Source organism: Enoplosus armatus, chromosome 21 (genome assembly GCF_043641665.1).
Source record: "Enoplosus armatus isolate fEnoArm2 chromosome 21, fEnoArm2.hap1, whole genome shotgun sequence".
NCBI lineage: Eukaryota > Metazoa > Chordata > Actinopteri > Centrarchiformes > Enoplosidae > Enoplosus > Enoplosus armatus.
Genome location: NC_092200.1, coordinates 13,765,297 through 13,784,377, shown reverse-complemented (window position 1 = coordinate 13,784,377; position 19,081 = coordinate 13,765,297). Strand labels below are relative to the sequence as shown.

General features: G+C 42.4%; 1 protein-coding gene across 3 annotated transcripts in view; it reads left to right on the top strand.

Annotated features, from left to right (window-relative positions):
• bmp6 (bone morphogenetic protein 6) overlaps positions 1-19,081 on the top strand; it is a 43,571-nt gene that overhangs the window by 18,183 nt on the left and 6,307 nt on the right. For 2 of the 3 annotated variants that reach the window (XM_070927733.1, XM_070927731.1), the window contains exons 2-4: positions 7,477-7,669; positions 10,952-11,100; positions 11,192-11,389. In XM_070927733.1, the coding sequence (XP_070783834.1) occupies positions 7,477-7,669; positions 10,952-11,100; positions 11,192-11,389 (540 nt within the window). Of the gene's footprint in view, positions 1-7,476; positions 7,670-10,951; positions 11,101-11,191; positions 11,390-14,242; positions 14,280-19,081 lie in introns of all 3 variants that reach the window. The other variant, XM_070927732.1, reaches the window with a different exon arrangement.

Genomic DNA, 19,081 nt, shown 5'->3' with positions numbered 1-19,081 from the left:
GGTCAGTGGTTCCGACTGCAATCATCCCATTTCTTCCAGTAGACACTGAGTGGAAAGACTAAAACCTGTTACAAGGACAGTAAGCCAGGGCATGAAGGTGTCTTTTAAATCATACTTAAACTGTACCTGTCTCACAAACTAAATGTCAACATCCACTCTTTCCTGTTCGGATGAAAAGGAAGGAGCAGAGTAAACCCTGGGTTGTGTGGTGCATTATGGGATAGAGATGGGAGGAACAAAGATGGATGAGAGGGTGACTGGCTAGAAAAGTCAGTGCAGTATCCTACAGTGTAGAAATTCCATCCATATTAGATGATTCCACACCTTAGGATTTACGTCCAATGCCAGTGCCAACGCATGAAGTGATGTGTTCTTCTGGAAAAATAAGGCTATGGAGGTTGTGGTGGTCTTCACCTCCCATCACAAACCTGCAATTAACGTTCAAGGTTTTATTAACCATAACCACGATCTTTCCCTGACCTTAACCATACCGAAATTTCCATGCGCAGATATTGTAGAAACATTTTTGCCATTGGACGTAATCCTGGGTTTTGCAGAATCATCCGACATCTACGTTCTATTCTGGCGATAGGGTTGAGAAAGTCTGTGTAGAGGACTGTGCTAGATGCTTTTTCAATTCCTTGAGCAATTCCCTCTAAGCTGCCCTTATGCTACCCTTATGCAAGGTATTTAGCTCTCCAATGCTGCAGTAGGGTTGTTCCCTGAATTCTCTGATATGTTTAACGTGATACTATGTAACTTTTGAAAGAAATGAAAATGAAAACGCACCCTTCAGTACACTCAAGGGTTTTGCAGCCTTACTTGGTCCGTTATGACCAGTAGCTTGTGATGGCTAATGTTAGCAAGCTTTAAATAGATACTGTATTGCTGTTTACTTTTAACCCATACCTGCTTGTGCTACAATTGCCTGTTTTAGCACGTCACAGATAAATAAATAGTTTGACCACAAAGATAAAACAAGATGTTCATACCTCACCAGGTTTGTTGTTTCCTGCTACTGGTTCCAGCCCACTCGCTCTCACTCAGGTTAACAAATGATGATGTCTTTAAAGCAAATGACTCAGGAGAATCTTGTAGGGAAATTTGAACGTACCACTATCCTGTAAAAGTCACTTGTGGCTACAGTGGCCGCTGTTCAGTAAAAGTTACACAATCTTGCTTGAATGTCTTGTGGCACAAACGGCACAGAACCGACTCAGCACGCTACTCTCTGAGGTGAAGGGATTTGCATTTGTGTGTTTTACATGTCTGCAACTGTAGGAGGATGAAAAATCCTTGTTTAAATTGGCAGCATGAACCAAATCTTTCTGTCTGTCATCAAACTGGTACTTAGTAAAATCTCACTGACAGATCTAATAAGAGCTCCCTTAAGAGACACTATTATCTGGGTCACAGGTGCTCTGTTCTCTGTAATCTACACTGCAGTGCTGGATGCTACAGGAAAGTCTACAACAGGAAAACTGGAAAAACATTTTAGCATTAAGATACATTCAGAAGGTGCACTTTTGATAAGAAATCTAATTCTTAAAGATCAAAACTGTCACATGCCTTTTCTGGTGGTTCCTTGCACAAGCCTCGCCGACAGGAGGGAAGTTAATTACTCACGAAGCTTTGAGTCTAAAAGCTTTAAATAATCCCCTCTTTAAAATGGATAGATATCTGACGACAGAATTACCTTTTGAGAAAGCCATCCATGACGTTCCCTTTAGTTAATTTTACCCGCTGAGTGTTGATGAAGGGCGAAAAGGTATTTTGGTGAGGGAAGGTGGTTGTTGGTTGTTTGGCCCTGTGGTTGTGGGACGTGTGAGAGAAAGCAGCAGAGATCTGATGCAGGCGGCTGTTCGCCAGCTGTCTCTCTGAGGGATTGGCTGGATGATGTTGAGTGTGAGCAAAAGCGCTGACCACTGACCACAGACAAGTCAACCACCCCAGGGCCTGTCATGCACAGTCCTGCTTTTTCTGTTTCACAACGAAGAACACTGCTATTCTCCTCTTAACAATTTTTATAGTTTATTTCCTTTTAAATGTGTCTGTCTTCCTTCTTTCTACTTATAGATTTCATCCCACTCTCGGCTCTCTTCTGTTTCTGGTACTTTTCCATCATTCCTACCAAACTGGTGATTGCATTCTCACGAACGTTCACTGTGTTTTAACATGTTACTGGCAGTTGATCTTCTTTATTTTGACTCCAGAGGTTGTGGTTATCAGTCACTGTCAGATTCATTTCTGTCTCTTCTTCTATCGCGTTCGCCTGTTTGTCCGCTCATCCGCCAGCCTCCCCCTGCACAGGACGGCCGTCTGGCTCACAGTTTCTCTCACTTGTCTTTCTTTCAGCACCTTTTCCCCCTTTCCTTCCCTTTAGCTTCTTAAAGGGGCATGCATCTCAGTTTATAAAAGGCCAACCTGTCACACTGAAGTTCCAGTCTGTGTGACTTCAGTTGTTTTCAAATAATGTAGTTGATCCAACACGAGGGCAGATTCATAGGCTGTTTTACCTTATCATGTGAGAACATGATCACTGTTGTGATTATTAACCACTTCTAGACAGTTTTCTGACAAATACTGGCATGTTTGAGTTTGTACAGTAATACATTTTGAGTGCTGAATTTCAAGTTATATTCAAAAAACAAGGTTATAAAGTAGCATATATTCTAATAACCACTCAGCATGTACAGGCTGTGAATATAAGGATCATATTGAATACATGTGAAAGCATGGGGGGGGGGGGTTGCTATAATACCTACAGCAGCAAGGAACAGGACAGCAGTGCCAGATGTTGCGCAGGTGGAAACGAGAGAACAGCTCCTATCAAAGCGTCCAAGTGAATCTGCAAATCCTCCATCTCACTCTCTTTCTGTCACTAACTGTCTCCATCTCTCCTCCTCTCATTGCGTCCCAGACTGTCTCTCTCCCTTTCCCTCTGTATTTTTGTCCCTGTGGTCTCTCCATCTTCCTCTCTGTGACAACTGAGTTTGTCTGTCTTCGTCTGGTCTTGTCATCTTATCCACTTCTCCCACAGTAATTTTCTTCTTCTGTGTTATTGTAACTGACATTAACTTTTCTATTGACACACAAATTATGCTTCTTTTTTTTTTCCTGTATTGCTGTTTCCATTCTGCTTATCCAATCTGATACATCATTCGCAGAATACGTTCTCCCCAAAAGATCCTTAATCCATTTCCCTCTTTTATCTTGTCTTCCTCTTCCTGTTTCTCTTAATCTCTTTCTCTTTCTGTCTACCATCTTTCTTTGTTGTTACTTTTGCTACTTTCTTTCCATAGTTTTCACTCAAAACTTTAATTGATGTGTTGTCTCCCTCCCTTATCAGCATTTAAGCAGTCATCATGTATTCCTTTCTCCTTCTCACTCCGTTTCTTTCTCTTTCTGTCTCTTGTGACTTTCTGTTTCTCGTAGCAGATGAAATCACCACAGTGTTTAGGTGAATCATCAGAGAAATTCCCTGCTATTGTCAGGTTTTCTGGTTAACCTTGGCTGCCTCTTTATGTGTTCAAGCAAGTGAGACTAAAAGAGGAAATAGTTGACTGTTTGTCATAAACACAAACATAACAAATGACAAAGTTTGTGCTCTCTGTCTCTGTGTATTTTCTCATGAACTGATGACCAATGGTGGGAGTGTGGTAATAAAATAAAGCCATAAAATACACCTACAGATTAGTATTCACACACATATGACACATAAACACCCTTTCCTGCAGTTTCCATTGAGCACTGTTTGCACCAAATCACTAATATAATCATTCTTTTCCCATCTTTAGAATCACTCTGAGTGAATTCCTCTCTGAATCATCCAAATCTAAATCCCTTTTCCCTTCTGTGTGTTCCTGTCTCAAAGCTCACGTCATGCTAGATTAGCGTAGAGGTTATGCTCCCTGTACGCGTCGTGTGAAGACTTCTCTTTGATTATAGCTGCGAAACCTCCGTGGATTTTGATTGAATTTCAAGCTGAGAAGGTGGAGAAGCAGCTGGAATGCTACTTAGCTGCTAACGGTGTGGCTCCCAGGCCGCTTTGCAGAGGCCTGCAGTGATAAAGCGTACGATAATGTGAGACTGCGGCAGTCGCCATATTTCATACTTTTAATTGTTTGTCTTCTTCTGGACGGCATTCAAAATGGCTCCCCTCTCTGAGATAAAAAAAAGAATGATTGATTTGAACTTGAACAAGCTGGTGAGTTGTTGAGTGAACTCAGGAGTGCCTTGAGATTTTGTTCGGATGTGAGGAAAAGAAATGTGTCCTGTGAATTTCATTACAGCCTAATGAAATCAGCGGATACATTTTTTACCTCACTGAAAACAGTTTTCTCCTTGGCCAGAATCTCTTTCGCTTCTCTTGTATGATTGTAGGAGGTTTTTAACTTTAAGGAGAAGAAGTTGGCAGTTTGATTCTAGATCCAGGCTGTTCACCCTTGCTGCTTCACTGGAGCTGCTTACTGGAAGACCACGGCTATACTGGATACTTTTAGTCCTTAGTATGGGTCAAGATCCAAAAACCCTTGATCCTATGTTTCCCATAATGTAACCAATAGCATCTTTTCGTTAGACCCTCCCTGCTTGGTAAATCATTCAAATCCCACACTTCCACTTTGTAACGCAGGTTTTCTGCAAACAAAGTTGACATCTACAACCCCAAGCAGGTAGAACCCTGATGACATCACAATCATCATCATCTGGCTCAAAATCAACAAAACTCATCCAGAGCTATAGAAGAGGTTATACACAGGCTGAGTAGTACTCCTAACAACAAGTAAAGGTGCCCCTTTAAGACAAGTGCATTCAAGTTAAGTCAGTAACAGGCGCTTTCCCATTCTTCCCATTCTACCCACATTGTGTGAATGCTTAATTCAGTTTTAAAAAAACGCTCTTCCCAATAAACCCACTCAATTAGAGTCTGATAAATTGTTTGGTATGATGCTTAGATTGCCAGGACAGTCTTCCAAATACGTTCAGCTTTTCTGTACAATCAGGTGCCTGATATTTTGTCCATTCAACATACTGTGCATTGCAGCAGATGTAATAAATATTTGATACATGTGAAACTCAGCCTGACCTTCTCACCACCTACAGTCCGTTTATCAAAGGGTTTTGGTGCCAAAAAGTCAGTCGATTCTTAAATGGGGAATATAAGATTTCAAGCTGTTGGTCTTTAAGCCTGGGGTTGTTGAAGGGAGTGTTGTAAAGTCATTTAGAGTACCATGACCTCTGCTCGAGTCCTCCACACACAGACACACAAGCTTAGCTGATCTATCTACCCTACACAAGACCAGACCCGATATCACACACAGTTACTGCGACATCTGTGTGTGTGTGTGTGTGTGTGTGTGTGTGTGTGTGGGCAGCTTGTGAAGCACGATGATGAAATGGTCACCGTCACATCTGATAGAAGTCACAGTGACGCTGATGTGAATAACATCTCATTCTCTATAGGTGGTTTCCTTTTCTGCAGTGGAAAGTGTTTGAAGTACAGAGAGGCAGAACTGAGAGGCTTCAATTATTGTAATTTGTTTTGACCAAGTCACAGCAATATGCCACAGGATTGGACTTCACTGATTTTCCTCAGAAATGCAGTGAAGCTATAAAAGACTCGCCTTCCCTCCTGCCTTTTCTGCTCAGTTTGTTACTTAAGTTCGGCATTTATGTAACTTGGAAACGTCTGGGGATGAGGGAGCTTTGACCTTCCTGGGTGTGGGCACGAGGTGGGGCTGGCACTTTTGGGAGAGTCTGATTGGTTCCAGTGTTCTCACATCAACACAATTTTCTCTTCAGCTATGACTCGGGGAACAAAATGTGTCATTGGTCCACTTTGGGTGGGTCCCCACATCATAAAATTACCAGAAAGTTTTAACAAGCCTGGCTCAGGTACAAAAATCTAAATTCTTCTTACCTAAGCTTTGGGTTATAAAAGTATCCAAATGAATCTTCAAAATAAAATGTAGAAAGTACAAAATATTGGCTTGTTAGACCTCTCCTTTACTTTTGACAACCTCAGATATGTACCGTCTTAAATATGTCTGAAATAACTGGACGCACACTAATTATGAAGCCATGGGTTAATGTAGGAAGGAGGAGGATCATGTTTCTAGTGGACAGCCTGCTGTAACCCCCTGTTATGTGCCATGACTTGATGTTGACACTAAAAACGTCAAGGCTAGCTGTTTCCCCCTGTTTCCAGTCTTTCAAGCTAAGCTAACTGGCTGCAGGCTGCAGCTTCTAATTTAGTGTACAAATATGAGAGTGGTATCAATCTTATCTAACTCTCACCAAAAAAGCAAATAAGTGTATTTCCCAAAATGTCTTAACTATTTCTTGAACTAAAATCCTGAACACTGGAGCCGCTGCAGCAGTAATAGTAGACGACAGATGTTGGCAAATGCATAATGTTGGACATCTATGTTTGGACCCACTGCAGTTGAAAAACTGAGCCGGTAGTATACGTCCAGCTCTGGTTCCCAGTGAGTCTGCACTTACAGTACGTGGTGGCGAAACCACAGCCTGTTGAACGGTGGAAACTAGAGTGGAGATGATGAAGGAGTGTGTGTAGCGTGTAGCAATTTGAATCAGTGAGAGTGTGATGGAGTAAGAATAGTAAGAGTGTGTTGATGTGTGTTTTGGGTGCTCAAGCAGTTATGCGACTAGTTTTGTGTGTGTTTTGCAGAATATAGCACATATTTGAGGCTTAGCATTTACCATTTATGTCTGCATGGGTATTTCTGTACACAACCTTCTAATTGCACTCGACATGCCCCTCTTTATTCATTTCCTTCTTCTCACGCTGTGTGTCCGACGACATACTGACTCTGCAGGCTCTTTGCTGTGGGAGAAAAAACCTCCAGCCGAGACAGGAACCGAATCCCCGGAGAGCACATTATCATTATGGCGCATATTGCACTTAAAGGCATAGGAGGGAGCACATGTGTTGGTTTTTGTCATTTCACGCCGTCAGAAGTGGTCGCAGAACGTCTCTAAGTTTGCTGCCGTTAAAAAAATCATGGGCTTTTGCTTTTGGACTGATGATAACAGGGGTCTATTTAGGGAAACTGGAAGCCACAAAAACCTATTAGAACTTAGGTATAAATCACATGTGATCATTTGAAAGGCTTCTACGGTCGACCTCTGCACAGTGTCTGTGAGAAGGATATCCGCTCATCGCTCGCAGCTGTATATTTACACTGAAACCCTGTTTGTAAATATGCAATTTTCCTATTTGTAGAACTGCCTCATGAAAGTGGGACAAACCACAGAAAAGGCATTGAAAAGGTCAAGAAGCAGACCAATGAAGTATCACCTACATTAGTTTCCTAAGTACAGATCTAATGATCGAATGAAAAAACATGATTTCTTCTGATGAACAGGCGTAGAAAACTGTATTATCTTTCCCTGTCCTCTTTGTGCATAATGATCCTAAGTGTGTGTGTGTGTGTGTGTTTTTCCATCCCACAGTGGAGTACGACAGGGAGCTCTCTGCACAGCGGCGTCACCACAAGGAGTTTAAGTTCAACCTCTCACAGATCCCAGAGGGCGAGGCCGTCACCGCGGCAGAGTTCCGCCTCTACAAGGAGTGTGTGAGCCGCGCCTTCCGCAATGACACCTTCCTACTCAAAGTCTACCAGGTGGTCAAGGAGCACCCTGACAGGTAACACACACACACACACACACACACACACACATAGTGACGAGCTTTTAACAGGAAGATAACTGGTTTGAATCCCTGCAACAACTGAGAAATGCAGGGTGGGTTTGTCACTTCCTTCAACAACCTCTGCTGAACCCTGATTTGTGTTTGGTTATGCTGCATACATATAATGTATTGTATCCAATACACACAAAACCATCAATTACAGCATTACTTGTACTTATATATATATATATATATATATATATATATATATATATATATATATATATACTTTCAAATAACATATATTGTGCACAATTTCAGTGCTTGGCCATGCAACATGCATGTGTGGGTGGATCTGGTAGGTTTGCAGACGGTTTGCACTGTGGCTATACTGGGAATCAAGAAGTCAACAAGACATACAGCGAGCATGCTCAGTTGAGTTTTTCTGGATACAGAAAGGTCAAGATTGTGATGATGAAAAAAGTAGCCTCTCTCTCCCTGTGTGATTCTCTCTATCATTCTCCCTGTGTGTTACACAGACTCTGGGCCCTCGCCATGTTTACATTGTAAAATCAAGCAAAACCACGTCTTACAGAAATAGCACAGCTTCAAAATCCTCCCGTCCCCCAAATGAGCACAGCTAATACATGCCAAACATTTACATTACGTCTGCAGGGGCAGATAAACATCCAGTAAGATTTCTGAATGATATTTGTGTTTTATCAAGCCCGCCCAGCGAGAACCAACTCCAGCATGAAGAGAATTTCTGACATACATCTCATGTTGCTCAGTATATTTTGTTTCTCAATGAATACACATCAAAGTAACTTTCTGCTTTAAAGCTCGATGTATGGAGAGCTATTACATTTGATTCATGTATTATTTTGTGTTGAATATCATCAAGAAACAAAACACCTTAAGGCGGGGTCTGTAGCAGCAAATGTTTTCACACTACAGTCCCGGGCTAAAGCTGATCCACTCTGAGGTCTGTGGATTGAAAAGGTATAAGAACGTCAGCTATAGATGTTTCTATGGGTATCAAGAGCTACTTATTTGCTGCATTCCTTTATCCCTACAATGGGTGGTTTGTGTTCTCCGGGCTGCTGCTAAAGCCTTTTATTTTTGGAGATATTTGGAGATTAAAGGGTCCATATATCTCCAATTTCTGTGTTATTGTAGGACAGGTTTTTTACCTTGAAGAAAATTACAGCCTGGATGGTGTGCTCTCAGGTGGAGAAAATTTGCCGTGCTGTGTTTGTGCTTTGTAGGAGTGATATTCAAGGTGCAACATGCATCCCCAGAAGTGTCTGCACGACAGTAAAGTTGTGACTGCTTTGATTTTACATTCTTATCGTCATCCTCCTCTGTGCTGACATTAACGTCTGAGGTGTGGCGGTTTATATGAGAAAATGCTGTTAAGTTTTTGTTGTTGTTTCCCCTCCATTTTACGCCTTTTGCAAAACTGTACCTTTCTTTAGTCGTTCATCAGTGGGGAGCCTATTAACTTTCGCGTGCCCCCCCCTCCCGTAAAAACCTGACTCCTGTTTTGACTCTAAGCTGTAATGATAGAGCGCTTAATTAGCCCGACACCCTTTGTACTTTTCATTTGATTGGGGTGGTTTCGCTAACAGCTGGCAAAGAATGTGAGAGATTACAATGCCAAAAATGTGGCAGGCCTGACATTGTATTGAGAAAGGGCAGGTTGCTGCGAAGGCTGTTACTGACCAAAGCCCATTCAGCAGCATTTTGCCAGCTATTATACTGTACCTAACCAGATGATTTCACTCCTCTTTTTTCTTATACACGTATTTCAGTTCCTGCTATTGCCTTTATTCTGATTCTTAAAATGTTGCTTAGACATACTACATTTAGATCCTGAGTTATAACCTCCTTCTTGTCCTGAAAACCTCTGCATCCTTTCCCTTCCAGATGTCGGACTTACATATTGCTTTTACAATCTTATGAATATGCCTTTTCAGCAGTTTAAAAGATGAAAGTGCATGAAAAACCGGGCCAGCTGTGAGCTCCACTCTCCCACCTTGCGTTACATTTTTAACAACACTCACTGACAAGACTTATAAAGGAGATTTATTGTAGCAAAAAAACACGACTGTCACCTCTGACCTTATTATTCCAGTTCATTTAAGCAGTCAGTCAATAACAGTTTTACAGTAGGCTCTCAGTAGCCTTTGCCCCTGAAGGCGGCTCTCTGATGGACCCCCTACCGTCCTTCGTCGGCCGAACAGCGGCTGCGACGATGAGGCGGAAACATGGGTACACTGGCCCATGCTGTGACAAACGTGTGAACTAAGCAGTGGGGTGGAGTGTGTGTGTGTGTGTGTGTGTGTGTGTGTGCGTGAGTGAAGGGAAAACAAGGAATAGAGGCTCATACGGAAGCTTACAAGAAACACTCTCATTAATGACCAATAAAGAGGGGCTGCTGATGCATGACTGCAGGGGCATTCTCCGAACACCTGGATGATTGTGAGGCTTTGATGTCGGCTCTGGAGGAGGGTCCGCCAGACCCGACGCTGTGTTATTACTGCTGTAATGGGACAGTGGGAGGACAGGCCCTCTTATCACTCACACTCTGTCTTTTCCTTACAACTCCTCTGCTCTCTTTTCATACATTAGTCCACAGTTTTAGTATGTGAGTCTTTTTTTATCCCCCCTTTGACACATTCTTCCATTTTGCAGCCTGATTTTATTCACACAAAATATTGTAAATGATATTAACATGCCTGTAGCCTGATACCAAAGATTTACTTCCCTCCTTTCTTTCCTGTCCCTCAGAGAGGTAGACTGTATGGTCGAAGCTCCAGTGGAGTACAATACAGTGTATTTCTATTAAGTGCAGCTATCCATCTTCCTGTCACTCTGTTATTCTACTGTTACCCTGATACAAACCAACAGCTTTCCCTTGGTTTCTTAAAGAGGTAGATCGGTACAGCTATACAACTATACAGAGCATCATTGTTAGAGTCAAGCACACTAGACACCTTTTAATTGTTTTCCTGTGTGTTTCATTTTTTGGCCTGTCTTTGCTTGTGATTTCATGTGCTGCGACTCTCTCTGCAACCTGCAACTTTATCATTTTTTACCGGCAACTGAATAAAAACAAATGTTATGGTCTTAAAAACCTGGTTAGCAAAAACCCATCTTTCATCATTTCATTAGATGACAGTCTTATGTTGCGAAAATGTACCCAAATCAAGTTTCTTTGGCACTATTATTATTATTATTATTATTATCTGTGATCCAAGCTTTTCTTTTGTATCGTCTCCCATGTTCTCTCAGAGAGGCAGACCTGTTCCTGCTGGAGTCTCGCAGGCTTTGGGCAGCTGAGGAGGGCTGGCTGGAGTTTGACATCACTGCCACCAGCAACCTGTGGGTGATGAGCCCGGTGCACAACCTGGGCCTGCAGGTCAGCGTGGAGACCAGCAGTGGTAAGAGATTACATCACATATACAACTTCACAGCAAATCAACACAACCATGAAGGTTGTGTAGTTTATAAGTGCTGTGTCTTTTGAAACAGGGCAGAGCATCAGCTCTAAGGAAGCGGGTCTGGTGGGACGTGATGGGGCGCTGGAGAAGCAGCCTTTCATGGTGGCGTTCTTCAAAGTCAGTGAAGTACATATCCGCAGTGCCCGCTCCACTGGCGGAAAACGTCGCCAGCAGAACCGCAACCGATCCACACAACCGCAGGAGGGAACCAGAGGGCCAGGCCCAGCAGGTCAGTCTGGAGTCCGCTTCACAAACACCGAACCTTAACTGACCTTATCAAACAGTACAGCCATGAACACAATCAGACACAAAACTGACCTCAAGCTAACCTCACTACATCCGTAACTGATGTCTAACCTGTTTAGATCAGTGGATGGGAAGCATGTGTTTGAAGTCTGGTTGAAGTATTCCTCTTTGAGACACTTGATAAATTGGACCTGACTTCATCCGGATCTCTCTCTAATCAGCCCCCTTCAGATGAAAATCCTAGCCCAGGGATGATGTCCAAAATCTGTTTTTACTGTAGTTTCTCTGCATGGATTTAGGGTAGTGAAGTGTATCCTGAAACCTGCATCTTGAGCAGGGAATATGGTGTTTTTCAAGGCAATATATAAAATATTTTATTTCTGAAAGGGATTTCTGTGGCACCTCTCCAGACAGGTTGAGCTAGAGAGTTGAATGGGTTTGGCTAGAGATTTGAGCTAAAAAAGAGTTAATAAAAGAGAAAATGCTAGTGTATGAGATAAATGGGTGATGTTAGGGAGCATTTATGACTTTGGGATCAAACTGAATTGAAAAAACTGAAGAAAAAAAATTGAAACTGAAGGTTATGTGTATGATAAGAGAAGATTTTAGAAAACACATGAAAATGGCAGCTACACAAAATAGTGGACTAGTAAATATTCTGTGATTTAGGACCCAGATGGCGAATCTGTCTTGACAGGTGACCTCATCCTCTGAACCTCCTCATCAGTCCTCCTCGCTTCTCTTCCTACTCCGCAGATGATGTAATGAGCAGGTATAAGCCCGATGTTATGAGCCCGCAAGCTTTTCAAATTAAATCAAACCCTAATCTGCCCACCTTTCACCTGCTGTGTAATTCTGGCCAGACTTTATAGCACGTAAAGCTAAGCTGCTCCTGTGAGGCTTCATTGTGTGGCTAGTGCAGTACATAAAGCTAGCGCTCAGTGAGCCTGCTGTTAATATCGGTCTGATCCTTGGCTAATTTGACAGATGAAGCCTTGTGTTAATATTAAGCCTTCACGGCTCAAAGCTTTGACTCAGCTATGTATTAGAGGAGAGCCCTGTGTGTAGCAGTAAATATATGTCTTCAGCAAGTATTGGTGATATTCCTAAGAGTTAATGTATTCCAACTTTTCTTATGTCCAACATTATATAACTTAAATCAGTCAGATGTACTTAACTTGTACAATCTACCATGGATTCATGGACAGCTTAAAAACTGGGTAAACCTTATAATACTATTAGACTAATGGAAAGATATGTAAAATTAGTATAGTACTGTAATGTTATGTAGCATAGTCTACATAGCACGTAGTATTGCTGTATTTAAACATTTCTAGAGCTGTGTATCTGCTGAGCTACAGGTAGCCAAAATTGTTGGCCCAACAGCAGTCTAAGCTCGGCACACCTGCTTGCTGAACTTATGTCAGACTTGTGATAAGTGACGTGCGAGAATCAGCACCATGAATACTTGGGCTGATTCCTGGGGCTGAGACTGGCCCAAAGCTAGCCTGAGTGCCACTAACTGGAGCTGATCCTCAGCCCAAAACGGCTCAAGTCTGCACCCTAGAATTAGCTGGCCAAATCTGGGCCAGAGTCGGCTCACATTTGGTTCTCTTGGTGCCAGAACACAGATTAGTGCACTGAACACAACTGAAAACGGCCTGACTTGGCTGGCTACCTGGGAAGCGATTTACCTCTGCTTTGCTTCTTCAGCTGCCCCGTTTAATGGCTCTACCATCTGCATGGTATACAGAAGTATTTGTGGGACGAGTTGGGTTTGTTCTCATTACGACTCTGAAAAACCCTTGCTGAGATTTGTTGGCTCTATTTCTTGTTTGTCCAGTGCATCTCCCTCACCTTCTCAGTAGGTTACAGCGTGCTGCTGTTAACACAAGAGGTTGTCAGTTAAATTCCTGCAGGGCTTTTTCTCAGTAATTGCATTAGATGAAAGCTTTTGGCTGACATAACAGAGAACAAAGACTCATCATTTGTTATGCTACAGGACAGTTGGAGTGTACCACATGTTCAGTTTTGGCTCCAGACCTATACTATTTTCTACCCAGATGTCTTTGGCTAGAGATGTCCCAAGATGTCTTAAGACTTAAAGTCAAGATGTCTTGAAGACACGGTGATACTGGGGTGCACTGGTGAATCAGAGGGCTAAGATGCACACCATGTGGGTCAGTGTTTCTGTAACAGACGTAATCTCTGCTCTCATTCAGTATATGAAAGAATATTTAAATGTCAAATGTAAATAAATCCATAATTAAATAAATAGTTAATTGCTGATAGACTGTCTCTTACAAGGTAGTTTGGAGTCTGCTTTTGTGTCCCAGACTATATCAGGAGGATGAGAAAACTTTCTCTGAGGTGAATCTGCTCAAAGATCTGCTCTAACAAGGACAATCTGTTAAATATGCGTCCTGGAGGATTGGACTTTACATAACCCAAAACATCAAGACCTCTCCGCCTTGCCACTCGGGACGATGGGGAGTGTAAATATTTAGATCCTACACAGGAAGTGGGGAGGCCCCCCTCGCGACAGCAGAGTGTCCGCGGCCAGCAGAGGACTGCTGGGATTGGACGGGATGGGAGGATCCGTGAGGAATTCAGGAGGGCATATGGTTTCAATACCGCATCACTCACTCCATAGACGGGGAGGAGGACAGGATGGATGGGGAGAGCATCCGTCTTGTGGAGCGCTCATGGGGAGAAACAAAATGTGGACGTTGTCCCCCAGTTTCTGTTTGGCACAGAGCTACAGTACATCAGTTCAGGCCACCACAGCTCCAGCTAAAGGAGTATTTCACCGATAATTCACCCTGATACTTCCCAGAAAAAACAGGAGATCTAAGGCTGGAAGGCAGCAATGTGTTTGTTTTTAATTGCTGTAGTGTGCACTAGCTTCCACATAGAGGGTTTTTGAAAAACTTTTTTCGCATGAGTTAGTTTGCTCTGTGAGTTTTCTAAAAATAGTTTCCCTCCTCTGCCCAGATTGCACACTCCTGACCTGTGTGGTTAACCACTGCACTAATTTTACTGCATCTTTTTTATCAGTTTGGTACCATTTTGTCCTCATTTTAAGTAAAACTGGAACCTTATTTTTTGTCAATTCATTTAAATTTGATAAATTTGGCCGTTCCGCTTTTGCTTTGTCATGAATTACTAAAATGTCTGCTAAGGATAGAAAACAACCTTTTTTTCACAACCTCAGCGAGCTGGACTTAAAATGACATGTGATATTAAATGTCTTCCAGATGACAAAAGAGGACATATTCAGCCAAATGAATATCAGCAGCATTAGTTTTGAGATAATGGTGTGATTATATATGTGATCATTTTTCAAATTTCACTCACAAAAGCAGACAATTTGAAGACTAATGTCTTGTTTTCTTATTTATTGGGCAACTTTGTGTTTTTAGTTTATATTTTGTCTTTAATTTGGAGTTGCATGAATATTTTTGTCAGCTCGATGTTTCCGCCCCCTCTGGGTGTGCCTGATGTGTGCACAGTGGAAAATGCTGCCGTGAACCTTTGCCAAAAGAACAATACAACACCTTTAAAGGTAATTTGGGGTTTTGTGGGCGAAGAAGGCCAAGGAGGTAATGGGAGTCGGGTTGGGCTTTGGCTGTGGGGGAAGTTAACAACCATCCGGTGAAGGAATATCACGTCCCAGTGCAGCACAGGCGGCCTGTAATTAGGCCTAGCTGGTCATTAGCTGCACAGCTAAAAGACTGACCACGCTAACAGTATCGCTTAAAGAATTATAATAACACGGCGCTCGGCCAGCGGTGTTTTTTCATCTGTCTCTCCTCTCCTCCCTCCTCCTCCTCATTCTCCTTGCTCCCTCCCCACCCGACCTCCTTTTGTTTACCGTTGGAGTAATTGGACATGGCGGAGCTCCCTTGCAGGGTTTAATAACCTCTGTGATGAAAGACAGGAAGAAAGATAAACTTCAGTAGTAGTGGTGGTTGGTGGGAGGGAAAAGAGAGGAGAAACGTCAGCGACAACAGTGACATTCTTCTTTCATGTCTTCATGGCCAACGGGACTCTCTCCTTGCTTCGTCTTCTGGGTTAAGGACCCAGATTTTATTTTACACATTGGGCCTTTATAAGCCAAGTTTTCTGTCACCACCACCTCTATGGGACTTCATGTAATTGCTGGTGTAAAAGCTGCAATTTTTTCTCACTCTTGATTCGAGAAATTGCTTGAGCAAACTATGGAATTACAGTGAAGCGGTTTGAGAGGTTGCAGCCTGCTGGGGTTGTAATGTCACACACACACACACACACGCACGCACACATACTTCCTACACGTAACACCCTGGCTATAACGTCTGAATTGGCACCATTGAATTCTTTGGAAGATGTGATAAATATAATTTATAGCCTTTTCCTCCTGACATAGGTGCTGATGAAAGTGTTCCAGGGGCTTAATGAATGGCAGGTAGTGTAGCGAAGGGTTAATATCAGCCCGGGACTCAGTAGAGTGTATCGAAAGTCTCAGTGTTAAAGAGCTACAGTGCTTACGCTCAGTAAGGAGCCATGTTTCTCCTGCTATTGAATAGACAGGTTGGGGAACCAGCAGCCACTGCCCCACCTCATTGAATTCAATGTGAATTTAGTGTCCCATGGTCAAATAGATGCTTGTCTACTCACAGAGAAACATTTCCCGGTTAAACACTATTAGGTAAGCTGCTGTAATATGGGAGTAGGACTCAGTGCCACTGGCTCCATTCATTCTTGCCATGTCAATAAAGGAAATCCTGCCTCCAATTGACATTCAAACATTTGGTCCTGACCGCAGTGCAAGAAGCAGGTGAAACTAGAATTCATGGTTTGGTTCTTTAGGTGCTGCCAATGCTTAAAGGAATTGTTTGATATTTTAGGAAATATACTTATTCGCTTATTTGTCGAAAGCTTGATACCACTCATGTCTGTCTGTTAAATATGAAGCTACAGCCTGTTAGCATAGCTTAAAACCACAACATGTTGTTTTTACACTTTGGTTTTTGTACAGATTAAATATCAAATCAAACAAGATATTAATTAGTGAGCTTTAGAGGTGCTGGCAGGTGGATTTTGTTACCTTTGGAAAGAGCAGAGCTAGCTGTTTCCCCCCGTTTCCTGTCTTTATACTAAGCTATGCTAACCGCCTGCTTCATATCTACATATGTACAGACATGAGAGTATCGAATAAACGTATTGTCAAAATGTCAAACTATTCCTTTAATGGGGGTCATAAAACACTGAATTATGTTTTTTTTTTTTATTATTTATGTGCAAACCTACCACTCTAATGTAAAACTAAAACCTACTGGAATACTCACAAATACACTAAAGTGTAAGTACAGACTTTTAATTAGTATAGTAGTAAGTATTAGTATACAAAGGAGTATAATAAGTGTAATATGTAGAGTAAGTTTTTTCACGTTCTCCTTCCCACCCCTGCTCTCTGTCAAGGGAAGGAAAAAGAAATGAATAGAAGCCTCATGGGAGCCGGAGCTCAGCGGTAGCAGTGTGGCATTCAATTTTTACAGGCAGGAAGGGGAGATGTGGTTTATGGGCACCACAAATGTGGGCCTTTACACTCAATGAAAGCCCACAGTAAATATCAGCTTTATTCCTCTTAAAGAGCCCCACAGACTGTAAATGCTGATGGCTTTGAAGGCCAAGAGGTGCAAGGAAAATGAGTTGTGTGTAGATGCGTGTGTGTGTGTGTGTGTGTGTGTGTGTGTGAGAGGAAAAGGGAATATGTTGCTAAATAGTATACCTTGTGCTGCACAGCATACCACAAAGCAAGATATTATGTTAGTGTTTAAGAAGATTCTCACAATTACAGGAATTGCATCAGCTGATAATGTGACAATATCTCAGTGTGCAAATGTGTTAAACCTCTCCCATTTACTGCTCCATGCGCACTTGGTGTTGCATGTAAGTGTAATGTGTTGGAACATTTTGTTTTGATAGTACAATGACACGATCAGATTTTAACCATTGACACATTACGAGGAGCTATATTGGCTACTGGTGTAGAAGTCTGACTAGTGTGCAGGCAGCACTGCCGCTTCATTCACCCTCCACCCTGGGCTGGGATTTGACCCGAAGCTGAATGTCACGCACCATAAACTAGACCTGGATGAAGGAGCAGGGGGTCTCTGTGAGTTTGAGTGTGTGTGTGTGTGTATAATGTGGGTGTGTGTAGTTTGAGCCAGTGTATATGGCAGTGTTTGGAAGTATTGAGCACGGTACCCCAGCTGTCCATATTCCAATACAGACTCATACATCTCCATACTGAGTGAAGCCTAATACTGTATGTACTATGTGTCAGTTCCTCTTTCTATAAACATCACCTCAAGTTCACATCAGGTCAGCCAAGTCACTTAGCCAATCAGCTAAGTTCTCTCAATTGCACTTTTCCTCTGTCCTTGGATGTTTCCTGTATATAAACACTGTACACACTGCAAATGTGCCTGTTACAATGCAAGAAAAATCAGTAGAATCCTACAGCAGCTGGTCCAGGACCAGCCTGTTTCCTCATTTGTGGAGGTCTCCATACAGTAAATCTGTTAAATCCGAATGCTTTCTGCTGTTGGAGACTATGGCGGGTCTGTCAGTCTGTAGGGAGGCAGGACGAGCACATGTGACCCGGTATCCATGTGTATCATCTGCACACACACATTTAGACACACAGATGTACGTGGAGCCAAACATGTACAGTCCACGTGCATCCATAAAAACATACACACAAGCAAATGCACACACACACACACACACACACACACACACACACACACACACACACACACACACATATAAACTCTGTATTTCCACATTAGCAGACACCCAATGAACTGTCCTTCCTATTGGAAAGGAAGGAGCCCTGAACTGGGGAAACACCTGACTGTATCTGATGGATACAGATTTGAACATTTGACCTCACCCCGCAGTCGCCTGTCGTGACCAGTCTCACCTTTCATTTCCTGTCTCTTGCCAAATTAACCCGTCTAATCAGATGACATATCCATGTTCTGCTGCAATAAAAAGAAACTCTCTTGTTGTTCTTTCTCAGGGAAAATTTCGATCGCACTTAGTCTGCATCTTATTCGGTTGATGACATCTGAAAGGCAAATCTGAGGAGGATAGTTGGGTTGAATGTGATGTGAGCAGTATTTGGGAAATGTATTTTTATGTGCTATACAGATGGAAGTAAATTAGATAACGTGACCTTAAACATTTGGCATTATAGTGAGCTATACAGTAATCCTTATGAGTGCTGTAGACGGTTCCTGTATTATTTTAGATGCTGTTTGGCAGATACTCTTACACAAAGTGCCTCATTATTGTAGAACACCTGCACATTATTAGCACAGGTGGTAGGAACGGGAACCCAGACTCAGGCAGCGTTAGCGTCACGCTCTACTTAGCCCCCTCTCTGTCTATTTTCTCTTTCCCTCTCTCCTCATTGACTTCAAGCTGAGATGAATCCAAGTGACAAATCCAACTGTTTCTCTTTCTTGTATTTGAGAAGAGTCCAGCTAAAACACACATGCGGTCAGAGTCAAATATAAAATGTGAATTGGTGATGAAATGCAACTAGTGCTGGCGAATTTAAATTACAACTCTCCCTTTGAATGAGTGGCTAAGTGGATCTGGCTGTTAAACAGATGAACAT